The 16,395-nt window shown below is 52.8% G+C and overlaps 4 protein-coding genes across 4 annotated transcripts; 3 read left to right on the top strand and 1 right to left on the bottom strand.

The window, feature by feature from the left end:
- Positions 1-4,125: 4,125 nt before the first annotated feature.
- On the top strand, positions 4,126-4,776 carry PG985_004706 (uncharacterized protein; the record flags this gene model as incomplete). The annotated part of the gene is made up of 2 exons (XM_066824475.1): positions 4,126-4,304; positions 4,353-4,776. The coding sequence occupies 2 exons, from the start codon at positions 4,126-4,128 to the stop codon at positions 4,774-4,776; spliced, it is 603 nt and encodes a 200-aa protein (XP_066687635.1).
- Positions 4,777-5,308: 532 nt separating this feature from the next.
- On the bottom strand, positions 5,309-7,841 carry PG985_004705 (uncharacterized protein; the record flags this gene model as incomplete). Its single annotated transcript, XM_066824474.1, has 2 exons — positions 5,309-5,533; positions 5,598-7,841. 2 exons carry the CDS (start codon positions 7,839-7,841, stop codon positions 5,309-5,311), a joined length of 2,469 nt encoding a protein of 822 aa, XP_066687634.1.
- Positions 7,842-11,097: 3,256 nt separating this feature from the next.
- On the top strand, positions 11,098-12,370 carry PG985_004704 (uncharacterized protein; the record flags this gene model as incomplete). Its single annotated transcript, XM_066824473.1, has 2 exons — positions 11,098-11,972; positions 12,172-12,370. The coding sequence occupies 2 exons, from the start codon at positions 11,098-11,100 to the stop codon at positions 12,368-12,370; spliced, it is 1,074 nt and encodes a 357-aa protein (XP_066687633.1).
- A 1,354-nt stretch (positions 12,371-13,724) lies between these two features.
- PG985_004703 (delta-12 fatty acid desaturas-like protein) lies at positions 13,725-15,579 on the top strand (the record flags this gene model as incomplete). Its single annotated transcript, XM_066824472.1, has 6 exons — positions 13,725-13,778; positions 13,842-14,270; positions 14,415-14,790; positions 14,906-15,074; positions 15,163-15,322; positions 15,427-15,579. 6 exons carry the CDS (start codon positions 13,725-13,727, stop codon positions 15,577-15,579), a joined length of 1,341 nt encoding a protein of 446 aa, XP_066687632.1.
- Positions 15,580-16,395: the final 816 nt, after the last annotated feature.

The raw sequence follows: 16,395 nt of genomic DNA, 5'->3' as shown, positions 1-16,395 counted from the left end.
GCTGAAAGATGGCGTTTTCTTTTTTGGCGAGGCTAAATACAGAGCTGCTGCTGCAAGGCATCTATCTCCATTGGAAGTCCATCAATTGCAAGCATGCCAGGTGCTGTTTCTTATCGCTATCAATAAGTGTGGGTACTACATACCTACCTACCTAATGGCCAATCTGCATGCTACCTACCTACTTGATGTCAGTCATTTCAGGCGATAGCAATGCAAACAAACACTGAAGTCATCTAATATGATATATTTTCACAATCACCAAGCAGACTTATTCAATGTTGGTTTTGGTGTTCGGAAATTGATTGTTGCCAACGTGGCAACTACTTGAGAGCTGGTCGTTTACACTGCAATACCAATCAACGGAACGGATCATGTTCTGGCTGGCAACAACCCCTTGGACCAACGCAGAGAATTGCTTAGTGAACAGATAACCAACCATTCCTGGATCGCCTGCAAATGCAACATATGTCTTCAACGCATTCGCAACTCCTTGGGCCCTACTCATCTGAGGCGTACGATGATGAACATACCAGCCGAGATGACGTCATCCTCATTGGCGCTCAACAGAACTCGCAGTACTCCCACTCTAGACAGATACTTGTCATAAGCAACCCGGAGTTTTCTCGACACTAAGTGCCTTCCTCTCTTCCGGTCAAGGTCTCTCGTAGTACCTAGGCTGATATGGGAATCGTGACGTACGATGTACCATGTCAGCTGCATCCCGAGGCTCGGTACCTCAGGCAGGAGGCCGTAGGATGCAAAAGGTCATGAGTGAGTGGCCCAGTCAGCCCATCAGATGGCAGGCAGGCATGGCAACATACCAGCTTCCGTTGCCCGTACGAGAACGGATAATCATCCGTCCCGACGCCTCTCTATGGTACAGAGGGATGATAAAACTTAGCGCGGCGCTAGTGATGGGTGGTAGTTCTGCTGTATAAAGCACGCAGAACAGGCCGTCGGAGATACAGCCTTTATACACCGACGTACGCTAAGCAAGTCGCGATCGACGTAGGACCCCGGGAGCGCATAAAATTTATCCCAGAATTATCCAGAATTCAACCCAAAATACAGCTGATCTGGCGCCGGCCTAGCTTTTATCATCCCTGGGGACTATATTGACTCTGGCCTTGAAACCTTCTGGGAAACCTGCTTGGATTCTGGTTGAACGTCTCGAAGCCCTCTAGTCCAAGTTCCATACGTAGCGTCAGCTGAAACCGGTGGCATTTGGCATGCCGCACGTCTGGAGATCGATTCTCCAGTGGCGGCACACTGGGCCTTTTTGACGCCATCTAGCTTAAACGTGAAATGATCAGATGACCCCGAGGTCGGGCCACGGTCACCACCAATAATCATCCCATTTACGCCGTCGTGGCCAATATCGAGGATCGGGAAATGAGGTAATACCGCAAGACGCCGTCGTCATCACCCATCGACCAAATTACATACTTGAACCTATCTAAGTGTGTGCCTGTTTCCTATTCAGTGTCTTGGACAAATCACGTTGCGAGTCGCCCACCCCCGTGCAGCCTGCAGGGCCAAGAAGCTGCAGGGGGCTGGATACTTAAGAACTGGACTGGGGTGTGGGGCAGTTGATCATACACGTATGTACTTAAATGTCGAGGCAACCACAGTCAGCCAACCAGCCCGAGCAACCCCGCGAGCCCGCCCCCTCTCAGCTCTCACGGTTGGAAGGGGCTTATCGCTCGCAGAGAGGGTGTACATCGTAATGGGCAGTAAGCCCCACCACATCAATAGTACTTGAGGCCAACGATGGGTAATCACTAGGTACCTACTCGGATCACTAGGAGGTAAGTACGGCGAGCGAATCCAGCGTTTATTATTAGATTAGGGGTTTTATGTCTGGCAGATAGTGCGATAAGGAATAAGGTTGTTGATTGTGGTGAGCCGAGTCGACAGCAAGACTCATTCATGGCAATGGACCACATCGGAAGCTAATCGTTGCGAGAGACCCTGGGCAAATCCATGCGATCACTCAGTAAATCATAATAGAGACCTCGTCTTCATCGACGAACTTGCCTCGGCAGTGGCCCCCGGATTCGGGCACCACACTCAAGAGCGCGTTATGTAGACCTTCGCTTCCCACTTTTGCTAGAACACATGGCAGGCCTGATAGGTTATCCGTTATCGCGAGTTCAGTTCATCAGTACAGCGATACGGGAAGTAGGGTGCCGAAAGGGAGGGTGAGATGGAGGGGGGCGCCTTCGATAAACGCACCTCAGCCTGTTGCACCCGCATGTGGGAGTTCTCAGCAGTCACAGTTCTGGTCACAGTGCTCTTTCTCAAATCTCCGAACAGCAGCTTCAGGTCTGGTACATTCATATGTTTGTTGTTGACATGCAACATCGACTTGGGGTCACTAAAACAACGTCCCCCGGCACTTTCCGGGCAAGTTGAAACGGCCAGGCATATTGCCATTGCAGGGAGCAGCGGTTTCCAGTTAAGCAAATGAGTGGCGCGAGCAATAGCATGAAGAAACGAGCATTAGGAGCAATGCAGGAGGCACGTCCGGCATTGCTGCACACATCCGACGCTGTTTCTGGCTACATATTAAGCTCCGGCCTAACAGGCGAATGACAAGTCAGCCGTCGTAGCACGGGGTGCCAAGTTTGAGCCAACGAAAGAGCCGAGGCTCCAGAAGGTCCAGAATCCCCCAAGGAAGCCCGGCCAGGTGGGTGGTGGCTCGGTGAGAGGCGTGCAAGTAGCTAAACTGCTGGAAACCAAGAACAAGGCCGCCTGATTGCATCATGGCCAGCATCATCCATCCATCCTGCTTGGTGACTTGCTGGGCCACAAGACCCCGAACCGCTGGTTGGACGTGATGCGGGATGGCTGGAGAACTTATTGCCTTGTACGCGAGAGCCAGTCCGCTCCAGCCGCTAAACACGTCGATGATAGGTACTACTTACTGCGAAATCGAAGGGGCAGTGTCTCGTTTTCTGTCTCGTTGTTGGCCCAGCCAATCAAGTGGGCAGGTGCCAGCTATGCGAAGGAGCAGGTCACTAGACACACTCGCACGCCCCAAGCTTTATCATGATGGGTACAAGGTTCAGCAGGGCAGTTTTGCCTGTTGGGGTTATCAGATAGCGGGAGATAGGTAGGTGGACCCCCCGAGGGTGGGATCAAGTGGGTGGGAATCCCCTTAACCATAACCATGTGCGTCCAGATTGCCGTAGTTGCTGGCAACGCCAAACGGGATAAACGGGGGAAGACGTTTGGATCGTATTAGTTGTTAGCAATTACCTACATGGTGTACGTACAGGTCGGATAGTCAGTTGGGTAAACGGGTACTGCAAGGAAGGCAATAGTCACCTACCCACTGCCTACCTAAGCTCGGCACGGGTGATTGATAAGAGACGTCCTGTTCCTGCCATATGACTACGCGCCTCTCAGTTTCACTAAATCATCCACCCCCTACTTACTTGCCTACATACATTGCTCCCCAACAATACTGGACAGTGAGATCATTCCATGTTCCAGAACTCGATTGCTTAGCCTCTGTATATACATACCGACTCGAAGCTTCCTCTCCCAAGTCTCTTTTTCTACTTTCCGTCTTGTTTATATGAACCCATCTGTACTGTAACCAACACCATCTGTTATCGATAAACCTATACATACGGGCTTGGCGATCGTTGTAAGAGGCACTATCGAAATCGCATCATCCATCGCATCTTGGTCTGAGTCACCCGGTCTGAAAGGTTGTCTGTCGAGATTTCCCGAATCGGACCCTTTGTCCATTCGCCCATCGCATTCTTTTGATTACATATACCCGAGGCACCGAACAAAGCCACTTTCCTCGTGGCTCATTAATTCCATCATCGCCGCCTGACTGACTGCCATCCTTATCTTCGCTTCGCTCTTGCTTGTCATCCGTCCAACTACAAAGACAAAGCACCTTCCTCCTGCCAACGCCTCTTACCTCACATAATACTTGGTCATCATACCTGGAGGATAATCTTGTCTTCCCATCCTCCATCAACCCTATACAGCCACGCACCTAGTTCTCCCATCACAGACTGAGAAGCATTTCACTCCATACCTCTTTCAACAGTCCGTAACCTCCCCATCACACTCCTTGTCATATTCAAAGGTTATATCTTCGTCATGGCTACTACATTCGAGGCCACTCGCGACCTTCGTGCTGCTGCTCAGGACCCAAAGCGGGCAAAGGAGCGGTACTCGAAGTGGTCTCGCGGATCCCGACCCTTGCCTGGCAGCAAGGACGATATCCTCGATTCCTTCAACACAGGCACCAAAGTCCGGCCGCAACGCGCGCTCCCAGAGTAAGTATGGGTTCCAGATCAAGCTGAGTCATACTAACATGTATTCAGAAACCGTATTCGGAATCACAACATTGTCAAGGCAAAGATTCCCTGGGATATCCCACACAATCATTCACGTGCTAAGGTGAATCCCATGGAGGAGCTGAGCGACCCTTTGACGCGATCGCTCATCGATACGCTACCCTCCGCCGAACGGCCAAAGACGAATGTGGCGGACCAATTCCTGTATAGTTTCGATCGGGTCGATTCTCCAGGAAAGCCGCTTTCTCTCGACGTCTTCGTCAAATCGGACGGCAAGGGAACGGAGAAGCTGATTGAAAGGGAATACGAGGTTCTCGACATCAATGGGGATGCTCTCAAAGGCCGAAAGGCCCGACGAATTCTTCGTCATCCCAGCCCTAAGCAACATGCTTCTACCGATCTCGATGTGGAAGACGTTGATGGGTTCCAGCTTATTAAGGCTGAGCGTTAGTTTGACTATGGCTTGCAATGTGTTCTTGATTTTTGGGCGTTGGTGGACTTGGACAACTTTAGCGTATAGGGAGATGGCGACGAGCGATCGCTGGAACAAACCGTGAATAAACCGTATTTTACCTACTAGCGGCACCTGTTGAACCCATTTGCACTCTTATCGCTGAACCAAGACATATGTATGTACTGAAACGTGAGGATTTTGGCATCGGGCAATGGTTTTATACACCCGCTGTATCACATGACAATTTAGACAATGGTCTCGGTGTTTTCGTGGGATGACAATGATGTTCATGAGTTTTGGTAATTAGAAGATTGCTTGAAATCAATAGGGTTTCCAGAAGGCAGATCGCTTGTCGAAGTAACATCCCGATAGCGACACAGGGCCATGTATTGTACATAAGTATCAGCCAATTCCCAAAGAGCTTGGGATTCGATGGGGACGTTGTTATACCATGACGAGTGAGATCCCGCCGGGGGCATATATTGCCAGATGACGGCGATTGCGAGCAAACAGCTACGTGGAGAATCGACTACCGCCGCGGCTCAAAGGGGGCAAAATTCTTCTCCCAGGTCTCGTTGCAGACTCGGCGCATCAACGTCTTCGGGGCTTGACGGCCAGTCATCAACTCGAATGCTTCCATCGCCATTTCGCATACCGCATCCAGGCCGTCAACGATGAACCAAGAGGTACTGCCTCCTTCACGGACCCTCCGCATCTGTCTTATCAACGCGGTGACAAGGGGTTCATATGCCAGCTAGGAGATTGGGAGTTAGTATGTCCGTTCGAACAGAAAGGGGGGAAGTGCAGGTTGCTCATACCTCAACGACGACACCTCCGGTGGGACTTTTCAGCCACTGAGATGGCACCTGGAAATCGACCGAGCCATGGCGGTCGCCTGCAGAGGCAATACATGACACGATCATGGTGGGCTGCTGGTAACCGCTAGGCCACTCTGAGGTGGTCGATTCGAGAACATGGCATATGTGCCCGGCGTGGTGCTGAGTCGAGTTCAACCGTTGTTTTGTAGCCCACGTGTTGAAGTGCTCTGCCACTTTCTCCGCATTGGCTTTGGTTCTGTTGTAGATGAAGATCTTTCGGCAGCCAAGTTTGATGAGGGCGTAGATGGCAGCTCGCGCCATGCCACCTGCGCCGATGACCAACCCAGTAGTGCGCGATGGCTGCACGGCATTGCGCGGGCTGATAGCACGCCGCAAACATGCCATGATGGCACTCCAGTCCGTGTTATCTCCATAGCACTTCGTAGTTGATCCTGCTCGGTTGCGTGCATTGGCATGGTCGAGTATAGAATCCGTTTCTCCTCGCAGAGGCAGCAGTGTATTGACGGCTCCGATCGCGGTGGCATGGGAGCTAAGATGATCCACTCGAGACAGCATGGCAACCTTGAAAGGGGCAGCAAGGGAAGCGCCGCCGAAATTGGGCTCGCACCGGATCCTGTCAAGCTCCTCCAGCTCAGAGCATTGCCTTGCATCAAAGGTGTGCGACAGCATTAGTGCATCGTAGGCTGCTCGATGCATTGCTGGAGATGCGGAATAGTACACCTTGGACCCCAGAGTGTAGAATTTGAGCGGTTGTAGCCGGCCGAGACGAAACATATTGCGGATGATGCCTCGCGTTGTGTTGACACCAGTAAGGTACTCTCGGGACGATGCTTCGGTCGATTCATGACCAACCGGCTGGAATTTTAGGCTTTGCTTCGGAGAGGATGCAATATCTGAGATGATAGACCCGAAGACCGAATACTCTAAAGCTGCCAGCTGGGGCTTGGGATCTGGAAGCGCATCAATGCGCTCCAGAAACAGCTTGCGAAGATTGTCATCTCGGTCGTTTGCACAAAATCGGGCAAAACGTACGACGCTGCAGCCGAGGGCCTGGCTGCGTAGGTAACGCTGTATATAGCTCTCATCCGTCCATTTAGGGGCATTTACCCCCCTTAAAGTGAAGTTGCCAATGATCTTGGTCCTGCCTCGCATGGTGAGGGCTTGGGTAACCAGGCTTTCGCTTCGCTCTAAGTCCAAGCTGAGGTATTCGATGCCCAGCCTCAGCCCATGCATGATCAGTTTGAGATCAGTCGAATCCCTCTCTTCCTGTGGCCTTTGACGTTCTTCCCGTGGGTTCTCTTCGACGTGATAAACAATCGGCATGTCCAACCTCCGCCGGATCAGCGATACCTGAGTTGCGATCACATCCAAGATATTGTCTGGCCATGTATCAACTATGAACTCCACGGCATCGCCGCTGGACTCAAGCTTCTCCAAGTTCAGCTGCTGGCTGAGCATGGTGGAGAGCCGTAGGCGCAGGACATAAGAATAAGGCCGGTACTCGGGTGGGATAGCATTGATCGAGAAGGGATTTTCTACCCATGACCGCGTCGAACTCCGCCCCGTGATCAAATCAAGAAATTTGGCAAAATCGGTCTTAACCTGGAGTAACCTTGCGCCTGTAGATATAGACCTAGTGCTAGGCTGTTGATCTTCGTGCTCTTCTCCGCTTGTGTCCAGCAGACTGAAGTACTCCAAGTTGGTGCACTCACGGTGCTTCTGGTCGACTGCAAACAGGCGCTCGGCATCCGGTGCCTGGAGCTTCAGGAGGCGATAGATGTCTTCTTTGTCGCGATGGACGTATATTACTGGATTTGTCTCGGCGTATTGGCGGAGCAACTCCTGGGTGCCGGGGTACAGCGTTGCCATACTACACTCCATTATACAGTTGGTGCGGTTTGAATGCAGAACCTGGGCGAGGGTGTTGGCCATTTGGTTCTGGAAGGCCTCACGGCCATATTGCTCGAGATATTTGGCTCTCGTGCAACCCGAAGCTTGCTCAAAGCAATGGTCCTCTGTGAGCAGCCGGCGGTGCAGGTATGTTGCGCCGATAAACCCAAGAGTTCGTTTGCCAGCCCCGCGGCAGCCGACAAGGACGATGGTGGCGTCCGGGTGAAAACTCCGCAGGTTTGGCACCACGTCGCCGGCGAATGATGGTTTGTCTACCAGCTCGGATATGCTGGATGAGTATGGCCTTGCCATGGGAGAGACAAGCGAGACCATTTTGGACAGCGGTGCCCGCTTCCCGATTTCTTAGAGGCTTCGATCCTCTCCGATACTTGGGTATGCACTCCGTTCCGGGGTGAAGATACCCTCACTGACTTGGAGTTTGCAACAACCCGTGTAGGCGTCTGCTTACTACACGCAAGCCAACACAGAACACAGCGAATTCAAGACTTCCATCTGAATTATACTCGACGTGATGATACTGATTTTTTAGAGTTCGTGGGTGAATAAATCAAAGTGCACACTATAATCGCATCGTTGAACCAAGTGAAGCAGTCATGTCATGACTCTTGTTTTCGCATGGCTTCGACTCGGTTCGTAGGCGCGCGACCAAGAAAGCTGAGAGCACAAACAGACGAAATCAGGCAACGCTGTAATATATATAGCGGAGGGAGGGAGGAGGATGGAGATGGACACCGGCATTGGCGTCGGCAGTCAGTCGCAGTTCCTTCCGAGGGGTCGACCGTGTGGCTGATGCACCCACACGTCACGCCACAGGCGATCAATTGAGGGGGTGCCGACGCTTCTGTACCTGGGCATTATCGTGTAAGGTGTGAAGACCAATCTTGCGAAGCCCGGTCGAATGTTGGTCCCTTCCCATGCCGATGTAAAACTGCCAGATCCACTCAGACAAGTACCAAATGGAAGTACCTAATTAAAATACACCAGACCGGTCCGAACGACGAGACATACCAAGTCAAGAATACCACACACAGTCTCCGAGACAATAAGTTCAGCGCGGCAGCCGATAGTCACCAACAGATTGTCAGACTCTGGAGCTAACGGCGCGCTTAAGCCACAGGACGCTCTGCATTCTAGCGCTCCCGTTATCTGGCCGAGTGATCCGACCCGATCCCCGTCTTTTGTTGAAGCCACTTGAACTCCGTGAGTGGACGGGCGAGTGAGTGAGTGCTTGCGACACACCAACGAAACGACGAGGAGCATTCAATCATGTCTTCTCTGTTTTGACCCTCTGTCCCATTTTCATCAAGTATCGTGAGTCTCTCCACGTCATTGTCGGGTTGTCAACTCCATTGCGCCGCTTTTATCGCCCACCGTCTGCGTCTCACTATCCTCGGTTATGCGACACATCTCGGCCTGGGGTTGACAGGCAGTCGGCTGCTATGAGCGATGAGGAGGCTGAAGACGGGCGCGCTTCCAAGAAGAGGAAGGCTAGTCGGGCCTGCGACCGGTGCAACCTTCAACACCAGCCGTGTGACAACGCAACGCCTAAATGCAGCGTATGTGACCGCGCCGGTACAGAATGTACCTACAACCGCCCCGTTCGCAAACGGGGGCCTCGAACTGGATACACCGCCCAGTATGGCGAGCGTCTCTGGGGCCTAGTGCTTCAGGCCAATCCTGCCATCGAAGACATGATACTTCGCACGCTGGCCACCGACACATATCGTGATACAGGCATCACAAATGCCGATTATTTCAGGAATAACGACAACCAGGCAGAGCTTGTCAGTTACTTCACCGAGAGTCGCCTTGGAAGATTCGTTCAGTCGGGCGATCTTCCGGATATAAAGGATCTTCCGCCTCCTCCATCGTCCTTGCAGCTCAGCAACAGCACAAGCGAGCAGCTCACTCCTGACTTGAGCTTATCTCGGGCTAACGGCCATCACGCAAACTCCGAGCATGGCGCAACAGTGGCGGCAAAGGACGATGCGCCAAAGTTCCCACATCCCGCTTCTATAGTGAGCTCTCATGGAGCCCCTCAAAACCCAGGGGAAATATATACCCAAAGCGATGATATCAGGAGAGCTACCCTCTCCGACTTTGCCCAAGCTGACGGACCCGGGCCAACTTCGCAAACTCATTCTACCGAGCATTCTAGTTGGCAGACTGGTATTTCTCCAATCGTATCGGACACGACGTCGGCTTTTAACCGAAGCGTCCTGGACGACAGCCACGATGCTGCCTCACTGTATCAGTGCCCTATTCCCATGGGAGTCAAACGCCACCCAAGTACATTTGCAACGCCGAGCGCCTCGCACGGCACGCCAGGCTCTCAATCGAATGGCGAAAGCTCTGTGCCGCACCGACGGAATACAGAAACCGATTTAGACTTTGCAAGTACATACAAATGGTAAGTACCTTGGACTCCGGCCCAGATACATGCCATTTTCCCGTTGAAACTGACTTTGTCGCAAGGTACGATCCGGTGCCAACCGATACACTTTTGAACCTCGGGTTCGTGGCCGGAGAAGGAATGGCAGAAGACTTCTTCGACCTTTGTGAGAATCCGGACCCTGTCGACAACACAGACATGTCGCCGACTTCGTACAACGAAGACGAAGAGACGGTTTGGCGCCGCCTTGTGATGCGAGGTCGGTTTGTCTAGGGGTGGTTGGTGCAAGATGCAAGGGGCCAAGGCGATGAACAGATTACTAATTGCTGGAGTTCTGCCGGATCATCCCTTACCGTCTTCTATCTTATTCGCGTAAAAGGGAAATTGCCATTGGCCACAGGGTCGAGGGCCCTTCCGGGTCAAATCAAGATCCGCGACTATATAACATGTAGCAAACACTGCTAGCCACTGGAAGTGTCTCGATTATCGATGTCGCCAATCGCGCCATCAATGAGGATCACTAATATACAGTGACAGAAACGCGCCCTCATCGAATCAAGATTCGTCATATTGATGCGTGATATGACATATCACAAACAGGGGTTTCGGTTTCGCAGAAGATTTGGCCAGTGGTTCTGTTATGCCTCACACCTCTAATGTTCAGAATACATGTAGGTAGTACCTAGCATACCTACATAATCAATGCTCGATAGGCTTATGATGTTTCTTCCGGACTGCGTCGGTCTTAATACAGCCTTGAACGATGTAGTTCAATGCTTAGTCGCATTTGGCGGCCGCTTGTCGAATGGCCCGTCAGCCCTAAGCCACATTTGGCTACCAATAGGCAGACACCATAGCAGACCGGGAGCTTGACGGAGTACTGCGCCTTCTTTTCCACGTCAGTCAATACTCAGCCGAATAGATTTGATGTCTAAAGGGAGCCCTGCGCACTGGTTAAGTAGCCGTGATGCCGTTTGGGTGTTTTCATCATCTCCTCAATTCACTTGGAACTGAAGCCACGAACCCCACGTCGCCAATTGCCCCTCTAAGTAGGTAGTCGTCGTTGTTGTCTGATCAAGCCAATTGGCTCCAATTGATCTAGCACCTCGCTTAGTTGGCAGATCGAGCGTGGCTAGCTGCATCGCGTTTAATTACGTACAGATCGGTCTCTACCGCATGGAGAATCAAGACTCGGTTGTTGCAGACAAGTCTGGACAGGCCAGCGGACGAGTGCATCGAGCGTCCGACCATGGATTCGGCTCCAGCAGCGTGCCTCTGCCGGCGGAATTGGCTGGCGACGAGCCCGATGTGAGTTTGCCGACCTCGCAGCCAGCCAAACCGCCCCCTTACTCGACGCCGTCGAGCAGCTCTGTGGAGGTGCGCAACAACCAATCGCCCACGGGAAAGGGCCTGCAGTACTACCCGGGCCTCCCCCTGCTGGACTACCGCCAGTATTCTCCGCCCATGTTCGAGCTGTCCGGCGACAGCACGACCATCAGCAGCAAGGCTACGTATCTGTCGGCGAATGCGAAGGCACTGGCCACGCTACTGCAGAATCTAGCGACTGTACCACCCAAGCCGCAGATCCTCGTCCAGGGGACCCGGGGCCGGCGGGTCGACTTCTCGATCAGGATGAACCTGATGAGCCTCCTGGTCCCCAACGACCCCCAGGACCGGCTAGACTACCTGCGGGTTGTGAGGCGCGACGAGATGGCGTGCAGGGGCGGCGCGCAGCCGTCGCTCAAGCCCGACGTACCCGCGGGGTCCCTCCAGGAGTGGTGCGAACGCTTCGTCGCGGACCCGGCCAACATCAAGACGTTCCTGCTCGAGCGCGCCGTCGCCAACCTGGACACGAACTGGATCGAGGGCCAGCTGCGGAGCCTCGCCGCGGCGACCGACTACAACGGGCACGTCACCGTGTCCTTTCCCGTCACACACTGCAAGGTTCTCGTCCAGAGCCCCGACAAGGTGAACAAGTTCTTCACCTCGGTCTCGGCGCTCTTCACCGGCAAGAGCAAGTACGAGGTAGTCAAGGCTGTGTGGCCCTTCGCGTAAGTACCGAGCCTTTTTCCTTTGATTGGTGGTGGTGCAACCCACCCACGCACCCCCAGCCCTCCCAGCTTTGGAGACGCTCTCGATCGACCCGATAGGCAATAGGATCGGGCCGGGTGGCTGCTTCCGATGCATGAGATTCGGAAAGCGAAACAACGTGAAATATGAGATTATATGCTAAACAGAGTACACACATAGGACTGCAAAGAACAACGAACAAGGCCGCAAATGCATTGTGCAAAGCGAGAAGACGTGGTGGGAAGAGTGGAAGGACCCGATCAAGTACGCAATTGTCACCAAGCGACACGGGTACGTCACGAATGAGGACAAGCTGGAGTGCATCATGGAAGGCAAGGGGAAGAGCCTGACGGTCAATTGGGAAATGGCGGAATACTAGAAGGGGAGAGGCAATATCGAGCGTTCCGTATTCCAGTTGGGGGCCGATTAGGCACCTTTGAGCATGCCTGGGGAAAAGTAAAACGAAGCAAGCAGGATCCAAATTACATACAGCCCCCAGTCTCCCAGGAGGCGAGAGGACGCCTCGAGGTGTCTGTGGATGTGGGTGGCCGTTTCTGGATGGGAACTCGGTGTTTGGGCGGATTTGATTGGTTAATTGATACCTCTGGCCTAGGGGGCCAAACGTCCATAGGACGGCATGGGTGGGAAGGAGTGGAAGTTGGTGGTCGCGTATTGGCCAATCCCTTCCATCTGGAATATATAATTACTGATATCAGCACACACACTCTCTCTTTCTATATATATACTCGATACGTCCTTTCGGTTAAAGGCCCCGGCAGGCATGAATTATCCGAGTGCATGCATCATATCTGTCGGAGTCAAGTACTCTTGTTTGACGCCGCGCAGTAGTCGCTGAGGCCCGAAGCATCATCGCCGAAGCCACCGGTGAGCCCAAGCGCTTGGCCACCAACATAAAGACAAGACCAATAGCTCGGGTAAAAAATCTTACTGCATTTATGCTCGCGAGGTTTGACGGTTGTGGAACGTCATGAGCCAATCGGTTCACGTAACAGCCAGCAGGCCAAATTGTGAACCAGAAGGTCTTCGACGGAGTTCTGGACCGCAAAGGTTCAGAGGAAGACCCAATAGCAAATGTGGGAACCGTGAGTCGAATCATCCAGCAGAGCTTAGACAAGATACACCATCGGCATCGATGTTTCCTCGGGCTGCCCGCTAGATGGATGCCTGGGACCTGCTGTCCAGAAATCATCGGAAAGCTGGGCTGATCGTGGTCTCGACTGTGACGAGGCCCAATCTAGATCCGCTGCCTCCATTGTAGTCCAGGTCTACCTGTCCTACACGACATGTAGGCCTTCGTCATAATTTTCCTCATTGTAACAGTCGCATCGTATGGCTTGTCCCGCCATCGAGTAGACGAAGTGGAGGGCTGCGTGCATATGCAATTGTTGACTTTCCGCTGGCTTGCCCCATCGAAGTCCAGCATCGTCATGACACGTCCCTAAAGGAACGCCGACATAGTTGACTTGTAACATGCGTGTGCGTGTTTGAATGCACATATATATAACTGACCCGTGTTGTAATCGACCTGTTCTTCTTTGGCCATCACGAACAAGACCACCAAACCAATAGGCATCCACTTGATTGATATATACGCACCCAAGTGACATCACTTTCTCGGTCCGAGATTACCACTAGAATACTTACCTACCTCTCGCCCTTGCGAACAAGAGAGACAAGATTGAACGGATTGCAATTCACTTATTGCCTTCACGATGACCGCCGACTACACTACCGAGACTGTTCACCAAGAACGGGTCAAAAGCGGAGTGCGTACTTTGCCTTCCTGATGGTTAGCTGCTGTCATCAATCTAACCGCAGGTGCCTCCTAGGACATTGAGACAGTCGTCGACGGCAAGAAGATGAGAATCAACATCCAGCAACTGAGAAGCTGCGTACCAGCCCATTGCTTTCGCCCATCTACCCTCTACTCTCTGGGCTGGGTCCTCCATGACGTCGTCCTGTATTTCGGGCTGCTGGCGACGGCACTCTACCTCGAGGGCCGGGTCTCGAACATTGACAGTGGCGGCCGCATTCTTCTGTGCTACTTCGTTTTCCCTTTTCTTGCTGGCCTCCCACTGACTGGCCTCTGGGTTCTGGCCCATGAGTGTGGCCATGGGGCGTTCTCGACCAACGGCCTCGTCTCCAACACAGTGGGTCTTGTGCTGCACTCGGCGCTGATGAACCCCTATTTTGCTTGGCGGTCGAGCCACGGGAGGCATCACCAATTCGCCAACAATCTGAAGACAGACCTCAACTATGTAAGTGCTACTTTGGTTTTTGTTTTCTCCAATGCACAAGCATCCATGGGATTGTTTGTGTGAATCAAATGGCAGTGTTTTGCTAGGAGCCAGCAGTGACGCTAGGAAGGAAAGAGGAAAACGCTAATGTTTGGGTGATCGCAGGTGCCACCGCTGCGCAACGAATATCAGGAGTTGTTTCGTGGACAGCTTGATCTCGATCACATGATTGAAGATGCACCGCTCGTCGTACTCCTGAGGATACTGTTCCAGCAGCTGGTAGGCTGGCCGTGGTACCTCATCACCCACATCACAGCCGGGCCCAACAGCTCGCCGAAGAAGTCGAGGGGCTGGTGGGATAACAGCCACTTCCTGCCGGACAGCTCGCTGTTCCGCCCCAGCGAGTTCTGGAACATCGTCATCTCCGACCTGGCCATCTCGGCTATGGCTGTGGTACTTCACGCTCTCGAGCAGCGCTACGGCATGTGGACAATGGTCTGGACATACCTGCTCCCCTTGATGTGGGTCAACCATTGGATCGGTACGTTGATTGCAATGCAATACAACCATCCCTTATCCCCCTCATGCTGGACCATGCTGTTGAACACGACAACGAGACGTGAAGCTACTAACCGCCAATGAGGGGAAACCCACAGTCATGATAACCTATCTTCACCACACATCGCCTGTTCTCCCCAAGTACATGCCAGAGTCTTGGACCTATCTCCGTGGAGCGCTTGCTACCGTCGACCGTGACCCGGGCCCAATACTTAGATACATGTTTCACCACATTGTCGACCTCCATGTCGTCCACCACCTCTTCCCGTAAGTGCCATCTGCAATCGTTTGGGGGGTATTTCGTGTCCCGTCAGAGCCCCTCTTCTCCTTGCTGACGAGGCCTTTGTGCTGGCAGGCGTATCCCACACTACCACGCCCAGGAGGCCACTAACGCGATCCGGCCGCTGCTGGGTGACTACTACCACGTCGACAAGAGCTCCTGGTGGGGCGCCTTGTACGTCGCCTTCACTCAGTGCCAATGGGTCGAGGCTGATGTCGGCAAGACCGCACAGGCAGTAAGTGACACACAACTGTCCATCCATCCACCGCTTGTCCTGGCGACATGCGTGTCGCTCGTGGCGTACGGTCAACTGACTGATCACATTTCGCAACGCTGCAGACAGTACACGGCAGATCTGGCACTGGGGATATTGATTGCCCCAGCCCTGGCGACGGGATCGACGAGCTTGACAGAGAAGGCATCCTGTGGTACCGACCAGGGCCGATGCCCCTACCCGCCACTGTAATGCGCTCCCAGCCTGCGAACTCGTGAATCGTGTCGTCTTTGGGATCTCTTTGGTCCCTTTGGCTTCTTTGTCCAACCTGAAGACTTGGTTGGCTACCTCCCACCCTTTTTCCTCCTCTTCTACGGACCAGGCAGACAGATACATGGATCGAGATCGGAGCAAGATCAGCCGACATTATTTCTCCTTTCAGAATGTGCTGTATAGTTCTGATGGAGACTATTTGCTCAATGCGGAGGACGGGGTTTCTGTAATGATTGTCGCAGGCTTTTCCTCTGCTGGTGGTTGCCTTTTCCTGGTGCGATATTCAGGAGGTCTCGGCAAATTGTCAAAGATTTCCTCAACCCCCACACTCATGACCAGTAATGAAGCATTGTAGGCAGAATGACAGAATGGCAGACCTATCGGACCGAGACCCGGCATGAAGACTTGATATTCGATCAAAGGCCAGCTGTAGCCATTGTGTAACCACTGTGATAACATCTATTCTCTCCCAAAAAGGGATTTGGTTGCTGATGGCGCATCAGGTACGCCCAGCTTGGCAATATAGGAACTGCTCAACCGTGCCTCTGTCATTTTGATTGCCCTTGATCAACAAGTCGTTCGTAGCAAACATACGGGTTAGATTGCTGCGAGAGCCCCCCAGTCTATTGATCTGAGACATTCGTTTAGACTCGCAGGGCCCCTGTCTTTTTCTAGCCTGGGATCTGTGTCCAAAGTTTGATTGGGAGACCCTTACGACCCATGAACATGCTTGGTGCAACAAGAAGATTCATGAAGCCCCAAGCTCCAGAGCTGCAGCTGGCTGCAACAACGTTGACATGCATAGGCGGAAGTACAAGAGG

Source organism: Apiospora marii (genome assembly GCF_038362585.1).
Source record: "Apiospora marii strain CBS 49790 chromosome Unknown utg000003l_segment0_segment0, whole genome shotgun sequence".
Lineage (NCBI taxonomy): Eukaryota > Fungi > Ascomycota > Sordariomycetes > Amphisphaeriales > Apiosporaceae > Apiospora > Apiospora marii.
The sequence above is the reverse complement of the archived record's forward strand: the minus strand, read 5'-3'. Positions and strand labels throughout refer to the sequence as shown.